At 43.5% G+C, this 10,975-nt stretch overlaps 1 gene segment (V, D, J or C); it reads left to right on the plus strand.

Annotated features, from left to right (window-relative positions):
• The first annotated feature begins 5,560 nt into the window (after positions 1-5,560).
• On the plus strand, positions 5,561-9,367 carry LOC133114163 (Ig kappa-b4 chain C region-like). The segment is given in 3 exon segments: positions 5,561-5,572; positions 7,129-7,180; positions 8,789-9,367. Coding segments are annotated over 3 exon segments (381 nt in total).
• Positions 9,368-10,975: the final 1,608 nt, after the last annotated feature.

Raw genomic sequence — 10,975 nt, forward strand, 5'->3', positions numbered from 1 at the left:
TACACTCTACTATTTTCTCCAGTCCAGCTTAGGAACTTTTTCCATCATATTTTCATCAGTGACTTATTATGTTCGAACAAATTTACCAACTAATGTAATTCCTGCAATGTCCTCCATCACTTGGTGAGAGTACTGAGAAGCTGCTTCTCCCATACAGCACATTCTCCCAGCAACCCCTTCTTTACCCACACTGCAGTTCACTCACTCAGATGCAGTGCCATTGTGATGGAGGGTGGTACATCCTGTCCAGCTAATACAGGCAGCCTGCAGACAGACTGCAGATGAGAAAGGCTCTTGTGTGATAAGACAGGGCAAACTGAGCTGATTGACACCCTCCCACTGATCAGTTCTGTGGTCAATTCTGCGCTCCCTTGTGGGGCTCCCTTGTGGGGCTCCCTTGTGGGGCTGCTTCAAACACTCAGCACTGGTCAGGTCTGAGTTTAACACCATACTGTAGTTTCCTCACTGATTATCCTGTAGTGTAATGGCAGCTTGTGTGACGTCTGGAGAGAGTGCTCTGGAAGCAGAACCCAAAGAACACTGATTTACTGAGGATTTTGGAGGGAGCATGTGGTCAATCCTGCATTGCTGTCTCAAATTTGTCAAAAAATGTCCTGATATTAGTATTCAATAACCATGAAAATGCCTCCAATTATGATGATGGCTTAAAAACTATGCATTTCACTCACCCCAACCAAAGAAAAGGACAGACCCTTTGACCAAAATACCCTTTGATGCATCAATGTTTTTACACAGCCAAGGATGAAAATGAAGTTTCTGGAGAACATGGATGTGAATATGGACTTTGGGAAAGAGCAGGAGGAACAGAGTCAGAGTGTGGAGAACATTCCTCCCTCACTGTGGTCTCTGTCAGAGTGTGGAGAACATTCCTCCCTCCCTGTGGTCTCTGTCAGAGTGTGGAGAACATTCCTCCCTCCCTGTGGTCTCTGTCAGAGTGTGGAGAATATTCCTCCCTCCCTGTGGTCTCTGTCAGAGTGTGGAGAATATTCCTCCCTCCCTGTGGTCTCTGTCAGAGTGTGGAGAACATTCATCCCTCCCTGTGGTCTCTGTCAGAGTGTGGAGAACATTCCTCCCTCCCTGTGGTCTCTGTCAGAGTGTGGAGAACATTCCTCCCTCCCTGTGGTCTCTGTCAGAGTGTGGAAAACATTCCTCCCTCCCTGTGGTCTCTGTCAGGAAATTATATCTGGGGTGAGCTGCACTTGCATCACTGACCAAACGCAGGACTCATTGCTAAAATGGTAAATGATTGGCATTCATATAGCGCCTTTATCCAAAGCGCTGTACAATTGCTGCTTCTCATTCACCCATTCATACACACACCAACAGCGATTGGCTGCCATGCAAGGCACCGACCAGGTCGTCAGGAGAATTTGGGCGTTAGGTGTCTTGCTCAGGGACACTTCGACACAGCCCGGGCAGGGGATCGAACCAGCAACCCTCCAACTTTTCTCTGCACTCTGAACTCTCTGAATCACCTCAGTAATCTCTGAATGGTCTGTAGGGTTCATCTTATTTTCCAAAGATGCTGCACAACTACAGGGAATGGATTATCCAGGAAACTTACAGGATCCCCTTGTCAAATGTAAGGTAACAATGACCAACATGAGAAACTTTTTTCTATCAAATTATGATTTAGCCCTGGTGAAACCTCTGATACAGTATGTGCAAATATTACATTCAAGAATGTGTTCACTGAGTGTACAACCCAGTCTCAGGTCCAAAAAAAAAAAAAAAGCTATTCACTATTTCTGTGTTTTCTTCAGTCTGTGCATGTTACAAAGTGGCAACAGAGTCACACTTCCTGAATGTACTCTGTTTTAGAGAAACTGAACCAAATTTCTCAAGTCATGTTTTTTCCATGAGAAGTTTTAAACATACAAAAAAAAACTTAAGAGGAAAATTATGTGCTGACATGAACAGTGAGAATTAAATTTTAAAATATGAGAGTTATTATTGCAGAACAAAGCTCAGTGTTTTAGAGCAGAGCTGCTGAGTGTTACAGATCAGTGCTCCCCCCTCAGCACCTGCAGTAGGTCCCAGCTGCAGCAGTGCAGTCTCTGTGCAGTCTGACTGAGGGAGGTTTTTGTACGGCTCTGTATCACTGTGTGAACACAGCTTTACTGTTGATGTAATGGTAACTCTGACAGTAATAATCTCCTGCATCTTCAGCCTGGACTCCAGTGATCTTCAGTGTAAACTGAGTCCCAGATCCACTCCCACTGAAACGATCAGGAATCCCAGACTGACGTCTTGTGGAAAGATATATCAGAAGTTTAGGAGCCTGACCAGGTTTCTGCAGGTACCAGCTGAGAGCATCATCATTATAAACACTCTGACTGGCTGTACAGCTGATAGAGACAGTGTCTCCCTGCTGAACAGCCTGAGCTGATGGAGACTGAGTCACAATTATATCTGCCATTGATTCTGAAAAGGAAAAAAAGGAAATATAGGTCAATGGATAATAGAATTATAAAAAAACACTGTTAAATCCTGACATATTTGAATACACAATCATAGCACTGTTGTGACAGAGTTGTATTGTGAAAAGCAAGCAAATAAAATGTAAAATGTCACCAAAATCCCAAGCTGAAAAATATCTATCTCACCCTGTACAAAGAGTCCCAATATCACCAGCAGTGGAAAAACTGACATCTTCATAATGCTGCCGGTGTCAGTGTCTGTGAAAGGACTGAACAGTCACTGATCAGTACTGGGGGTCTTAAAGTGTGTGGAGCAGTGAGGCAGGACAGGCATGCAAAGCCCCTTCCTCTATACAAATCCTGTCACACACAGTTAGAGGAGCTCTGATGTGTGAACAGCAGTGGGTCTATAGAGGGCTGGGACATGTGCATTGTTCACTGCTATTTTGACCTATTGTGATGCAGGGACTGGATGCCCCGCCCAGCTGTGCTCTCTTTTCTCTCTCTTGTGACCTGTGACCTCTCCCAGTTCCCCGTGTCTGCAGGACCATGGACAGCAGACGCAGGCCAGAGTGGAGCAGGCTGGAAAGCATCCTGTAATTACAGCAGTTATTCAGTGATTGGGAGCAGGATGAACAGCATCCTGTAATTATAGCAGTTATTCAGTGATTGGGAGCAGGATCAACAGCATCCTGTAATTACACCTGGGAGCAGCCCAGTCAGAGCTCAGTGATTACACCAGTTACTCAACACCAGGGAGCAGCCCAGACAGAGCTCTGTGATTACACCAGTTACTCAACACCTGGGAGCAGCTGTCCTCCAGGAGTGACTCCAGCAGCACTTAGAGGCTCCCCACCGCCAGATAAAAGGGCCACTGCCCACAGCCTGGGGACCTCAATGTGGGACTCATCATTATTTTACTCATTCATATTTTATTAAATATTATATTATCTTTAATATCAAAGATAACGATGTTGAATGAACACAGGATAGAGTCTCCATTTGAAATGAATGAAAGAGTGAGTATCTTTGATTTAACAATTGGAAAACTGGACTGACTGTAGAAAGAAACACTGTTTTGTTTGTCTTATTGCTATGTTATTACATCAAGGAAAACAGTCGCTTTGAACAAACTTTAAAAATCCAATGTATTCTGTTTCCACTTTTGCTCCAGTTTGGGATGAAGGCCTACATCATGTGATGTATTGGATTATACTGCAAATCACATGGCATGTGTATTTCAGCACAGATGATACAATCATTGTATGATATATCCAAGGAAATCCTCAGTGGAATTATAATGTCAAGGACAATGGTCTTCTCAGACTTTTAAAAACCAGTCCAGCATTTTTCCCCATGTGCTGCTGTTTGGGGTTGTAAGCCAGTCATAAGTAACATTTGGTGTCATGCGCTGGTCAGCTTGCTGACTTCCCCCTCCCGGAGCATGCATTGTTAGCCCCCACCTTTTGGCACACATGCCTGTAGGGGAGAGCTAGAGAAGGATTTCTGGAGCCCCCCTTCTCTCACATTCCTTCAGGGTTAGAGCACAGGAATACTGGAGATGACATAAAGATGTTTCATGATAATCCCAGGTCAGAATATAGTAATGTTTGATGTTATTCTGATTGGTTCAGTGTGACTGGACAAAAGCTGTCTCTGTAGAAGCCATGTGTTTTAACCCCCTGACCACTGCCTGGTGGGGGTTGGCGGTAAATTAGAGATGGGTAACTTTTAGGGTTGTAGGAGGGAGGCGAAGTGTGATTCTGCCATTTGTGAGGAGCCTGTGCGCTGGGGGTTCTGGAGGAAGCCAAAGTGTGACTCTGCCATTTGTGAGGTGGGGGTTCTGGTGTGTGTCAAAAGGGACAAAGGACAATGCTGTTTGTAGTACCTTTTGACGATTTCCAGACCAGTGACGCCAAGAAGATAAGGGATAGATATATGGTGGGTGGATGAGCGGTTCCCGGGCAATTAGGCCATGAGGGCCATTAAAACTCCCGGGAAAAGAATATGCCTAAAATCTTATGACCCCACACCTGGTCACTTCCAGGGGGAAAGACTCCGGGCAGTACCACAGTGCCCTCCTTTGGGCACTGCTGTCATTACCCCAGGGACTACTCTCTTGGAGGAAAACCAAAAAACAGTTGTTGAGATGGTCAATAGACCCGGTAAAATATTGTAAACATTGCCCATGTGATCCTGGTTGTATTGCATTATGCCCAGTGTTGTAATAACATGAATTACCTGTAAAATGGATACACAGGAGGGAGGTTTCGTAACTGCATGATAACTGCAACATAATAAAACATAAGGGTAATCTGTTTGGTATGGATGTGATCCAGTAAAATCAAGGAATCAGATGAGATACATTTCATACCAAATGGAGTTTAATAAACCATAGTTTCAGTAACTCAAGGGAAAACCTACACCTCCTCTCTGGGAATCATCTCATTTGATGATTTGACCACCCCTCCAGGTTGATTTATGGCACTGCCGCCTGTTTCCAAATGTATGATTTGGCATAAAAGCAAGGGAGACAGACCAATCTGGGAAGATCGTATTCGACTTCCCACACGACATATTCTATACTCTTTGTTTGTGTGTAGCCAACGCAGGCTAGGGATGATGATTTACTCTAACTCTATTCTTAATTTGTGTATCTGTAATTGACTATTGGAATTCTAAAGTAAATAACCTACCTATCTGCGATTAAACTATTTTGTTTGTAACTTGCGTGATCTCCATGACTCTCATTCATCTTGTACCTCTTCAGCCTAAATTACAACAGAATACTCAGGTGGAAATGGTGGCTCAAGACCGACTGATCAGCGGCTTGGTACATTCGTGGTAGTTCTAAACTGAGAGGCCGTCAAGTTCGGCCCATTAAAGGATTGGTGGTGCATGGCTCTTGTAATTTGGTGCAAAGGGAACCCATGGGCGTTACGACGCTGGTTCCTGTCAAATTAGCTCTACGGAGCCCATTTAATGTACGCCGACCTGGGCTCGCAACTATCATGTCAGTGTAGTGCATGTATTGTGTTGGCTAGACCCTCAGCCTCTGAGTTCTCCGCCGAACTGAGATTTCAGCAATAAATGCTAATCGTGGGAGCATATATTGAGTAATGGTGGTGCAGGTAAGAGTCAAGTGTAATCACTCCCGAGGTTTGCGTATGTTTCAAACCCAAATTTCTAAATTCTAATCTTAAATGGAGTCAGATAAACGAGAAAAACTATAGTAGCCACTAAGCTTACAATATGGCCCTGTTTGAGAATGGAGAATATTAAGAATGGTACTGATCCGTTTCAGGCCAGCTGTAAGCGGGATATGGGGCAGGTCAATCCATATCCGACCCGTGGCAACGGACCCAGTATATTCTTAAACGTAATTGTGCTGTGTTCTTGTACGGAGGATAATAATAACAATACTAATGATCTCCCAGCAACACCAGAAGGACAAGCACGCAAAACCCTTCGGCCCTCGCTAAATTCCGTCATTGGGTTATGCGATTTTACAGTGTGCACATCATGTTTGAAGGCTTACATCATGAATGAAAACTGTTATTTCAGATGTGATCTTCAATGCAAACAATTATCTCTCATTCCTGAATGGTGCATAAAATCATACATCCTCCACATAGCGTGTGCTGTTATCACTTCTTTACTGCAGTGCACAAACTGAGCAGCACAGCCACTGTGCTGGAGGCCTGTGCATCTTGTGCAGTTGACACAGGCAGGAAGCAGGCAGCCTGCAGATGAGTCTCTCTGGGAGGATGAGACAGGAGCAGCTGAGCCCACTGAAAGCCTCCCTTTCTGATCAGCACTATGGCCACTTACACACTGGCCTGTGGAGCTGCTGGTCACAGTCAGCAGCAGCACCGTCAGGATTCAACACCAGATGGTAACTTCCACTTTCATATCAGTGTTAGTACCTCAGGAGAAACAGTGGTACTGCTCAAAGCACAATTGAAAATGAAGTTCAAGTGGCCATTGGCTGAAGACTGCTTTTTTAACTTTTTTGACAAAAGCGGCAAAAGCAGGAATCCATGATCACGTCCAAACAGGAGGTGAAGCGCTCATCTGCTCATCTCGCAATACGACCCCTGTCACAATCACGTCATTTACAATTTATTGTGGATCTAGGAGCATCTAACCAAATATGAGGTTAGATATGTTTAATATGAATGATTCAGCTTTCAGAATACGATCGTGACGGTCGTTTCAAAATTCTCCACTAGGGGACTTAAGAACACTACACAGTGGGTCGGATCAACTATCTGTACAGCCAGTTAATCAGACTCAATCACTGTGGTGGACTTTCGGTGGCGGGACCAAACTGGAAATCGGCAGTAAGTTGCTACACAATAAGACTTTTCAAGATTTTCTGCAAAAATAGTTGGAGATTCGATCAGTTGTTATACATTAATTTCGCTGAAAGTTTTTGCGAATTGCGAGCACTGTATATTTCACATTATCTTATTTCAACCGAGTCAGTCGTGAAACTAGACAGAAAAAATGAATTAATTTGAAAAGCTCAAGAGAGTAGGATACATTGGTGTAGGATATGCCTACATAAAAAATGCCTTTACACATTATAAATGGTTGACTTAAAATCTGCGTGAAGTCAGAATGAAAAAGGCTTAGGACGGCAGTGTCTCTTGAGCGAGAGGTTTTTGTACGGCTGGTGAATGAGTCTGTATCACTGTGGTACACTTTTGGTGGCGGGACGAAACTGTCAGTTGGACGTAAGTAATTTCTATTTCAGATCTATCCATATCGGTGTTTGTGCTTTCTTTTCTAATATATTGTCATTTTACGATGTTAGATTTCGTTCATCAAATTTTTAATAATTCTCGCGATGATTAAATAACAGGAATCCTTGTAAGATTAGCCATTGATTTAAAATTATTTTAAATCTTTCCCACAGAAACGCTCTGGAGAGTAGAGTACATTCGCGTATGAGGCATAAAATCAAAGAAAATGTTACACATTTTTACAAGCAAATTGACTCGTTTGAAAAGCGGCGTGAAGTTGCACTTGAACAGGCATAGGGCGGCAGTGTCTTTAGAGCAAGAGGTTTTTGTACGGCTAGTGAATGAGTCTGATCACTCTGGTTCACTTTCGGTGGCGGAACAAAACTGTCAATTGGAAGTAGCCTAAATAATCTCTCTTTCAGATAGGCTTCGTCCACATCGATATTTGTACTGTCATTTTTAAAATATACTGCAAGTTTCCGACGTTAGATGTTGGTTTCATTATTTTAATAAGCTTGGCAATTTAAACTAGCCCACTAGATTCAAACAGTGTTTTTAGCTATCGCATTGATATTTAGAATACAGTCCTGAGTGAACTTTATTCCGTGCAGTACTAAATAAATAGCATTGGTTCATTCGGTGGAATCAAAGCGGCTCTGTAACAGTTTGTAGTGCAGCCAGATGTCATTTGTGTCACATTAAATGAAATGATAGAAAGTCATGATATAGCCTATCAATCATAACCGGACTATTTTGAATTCTAAAACGTAAAATGCCGAAGTCAAAGAGTTCTTTATTTTACATACTTGAATAAAATAGGACCGTACTTGGCAGCCTTCATGTTATGGTTGTATTGCTGATTCAATTCGATCGTTTTATGACATTTGACTTTATTTTTGATAATGTTATAATTATAATACATGACCGTATTATTGGATGAATAACACGTCTATTACATGACACATTTCTGTTCTGTAGTCCCAGGCTCGTGTCATAACGTTCCGTTGCTACTCGACACCATTGGGTTGAATCATAAAAAAACGAGAAATGTCACCGTACTGAACAGTGTTGCTGAATTAGTGAATCATTTGAAGCCATTTTTTATTGTATTATTGTCGTGTTTAGCACATATTTATTTTGTAAATGAGACGGACCACAAATGAACATTATTCTGTAGGTTTTCAGAGCATAATACCATTATCAACTAACATATAATTGTCTAATCATAAAGCATAATTATAAGGACATAGCAATAAAATATCGGACAGAGATTTGCGCCACTTTTGAGGTGCAACAGTGGTGCAAAATACAACTGTAACTACTAAGAAACAGTTTTGTTGTGGTGATGCATTTTTCATTGTAAAGTGCAGTCACAGGTTCTGGGAATAATGGAATGCAAGTAGATAGAACCTTAAAACATGTCAATGTGCTTTATGCTGTACAAGATGAAGCAAATCAGGATAAATGATCTTCAGCCACTGCCTATGAGTAACACCTGACATTCTCTGTGTCTCAGTCATGTCTCATTGTAAGGACAGAATGATTGACACATGGGGGGGGTGTCCACTCTCTGACCTCACGTCTCTGTGTGTCTCCCAGGTGACACAGTTCCCACCCTCACAGTCCTGCCCCCCTCCAGTGTGGAGCTGAAGCAGGGAAAGGCCACACTGGTGTGTCTGGCCAACAAGGGCTTCCCCTCAGACTGGACTCTGCGCTGGAAAGTGGACGGTACCAGTAGGAGCTCGGGCGTGGCCGGGAGTGTGGGGGTCCTGGGGAAGGACGGCCTGTACAGCTGGAGCAGCTCCCTGACTCTCAGTGAGAACGACTGGGTGAAGGCAGGGTCACTGACCTGTGAGGCCACAAAGGGCTCCCTGTCTGCCCCCCCTCAGACACTGAGGAGAGCCCACTGTTCTTAGTAGGCCGGGTGGAGGCCCAGCTCACACACTCTGGTCACACTGTTTTTACCCTGTTCTGCCCTCAGCCTCTCTGCTCCTTACTGCTGTCACACTGAGCTGAGCCTGTGTGTGAATCCTTCCCCCAGCCTGAGTTTCAGTGCTAATATCTGACATGTGCTCTGCTTGTGCTCTTCAACAAATATGCCTTCTTATTTGTGTTTGTGTGGTTTTGAGAATAGCTGTTAGATCAATATCATTGACATAATAAAGATTCTTTGAAGAACTACTGTCTCTCTGGCTTTTGTTATAAAAATAGATGTTTGTGCTTCTGATGGTCCTGTGGTTTTTGGGCTGCCCTTTCTCTGTTTAATTAATTATATATATTATAATATAATTATATAATTATATTCTTGCCACTGAAAATACTGATACAAAACACCCAAAAATTAATATGAGATGATAATGATAGATAACTTGAAGTAAATTGACAGAGATATTTTTGTACCTATTTTTTAAATTCATATTAATTCCCAGATCTATAGAGTGTTTCCGACAAGTGTATGGAGAAACCACACAGAAATGCAACCTGAGTATTCTTTTCTTTGGCAATACGATTAGAACTAATTACATGGATTGCTTTGTCAAAATAAAATTATTATAGAACATTCAGCCTAGACGGAGGTGATAAGAGATTGTGTGTGAAAGAACTGATCTGGAATCAGTTTATAGTGCTCTTAGACAGAGACGAGATGGAGGTGATAAGAGACTGTGTGAAAGAACTGATCTGGAATCAGTTTATAGTGCTCTCACACAGAGACTAGATGGAGGTGATAAGAGACTGTGTGTGAAAGAACTGATCTGGAATCAGTTGAGTAGGGGCAGTCCCAGCTCTGGAGACCTGCTGAGAGGAGCAGTGATGTGTGCAGCGTGCTCAGAGCAGTTCTGTACAGCAGGATGTGTGCTCAGCTCACACTAACCCCCTGGGGACGGCCCAGACACCTGGCCACAGTGCTGCTCTATTCTGAGATTGAGTCAGTCCCACTGAGGGACAGCAGAACCAGCCTGCCCCACCTGCACATGCAAATCTGAGTTTCACCCCCAGAGCCCAAAATACCCACCACTGAGAGCTGTTTGAACATGAGAGGGTGGAGGAGTCATTTCTGTAGTGGAATGAGAATGTGTGTGATGTCTGTGATGTTGTGGTACAAGAGTGTGTGTGAAACACTGTTTTATACAAAAGACCCTTCTGAAAGCAATTAATTTGAAATCCCACTGTCTGATGGGAGAAAGAGCACATCCTCTACGTTTGGATGAACTCAGAGCACCCAGGTGATTATTGCATTACATTATTGGCATTTGACAGATGCTCTTATTCTGTGCGGATCTTATTGTGGCTACACTGGGATTCGAACCCCCAACCTTGCCTGTCCCAGTCATTTACTTCAACCACTACGCTACAGGCCGCCCTAAATAATAACAGTTTTGCTCCTTGTGAACTGATACACTGTGTGATGTCTGTGATGTTGTGGTACAGGAGTGTGTGTGGTACACTGTGTGATGTCTGTGATGTTGTGGTACAGGAGTGTGTGTGGTTTAGCAGTTGCTCTGCTATGGGTTCTGTATGTGACACAGAGCAGCTCCTCTTCAGCACAGAGAGGTGTGTGTTCAGGGCTGCAGCTCATTGTCGCCCCCTACAGCCCTGCTGGCAGTATTGGTGTCAGAGATCAGTGCCTCCCCCCTCAGCACCTGCAGTAGGTCCCAGCTGCAGCAGTGCAGTCTCTGTGCAGTCTGACTGAGGGAGGTTTTTGTACGTCTCTGTATCACCGTGTGAACGGTGTGCTTTTCCCCTGCTGACAGTAATAATCTCCTGCATCTTCAGCCTGGACTCCAG

This window comes from Conger conger, chromosome 16 (assembly GCF_963514075.1).
Source record: "Conger conger chromosome 16, fConCon1.1, whole genome shotgun sequence".
In the NCBI taxonomy this organism is placed as follows: Eukaryota; Metazoa; Chordata; class Actinopteri; order Anguilliformes; family Congridae; genus Conger; species Conger conger.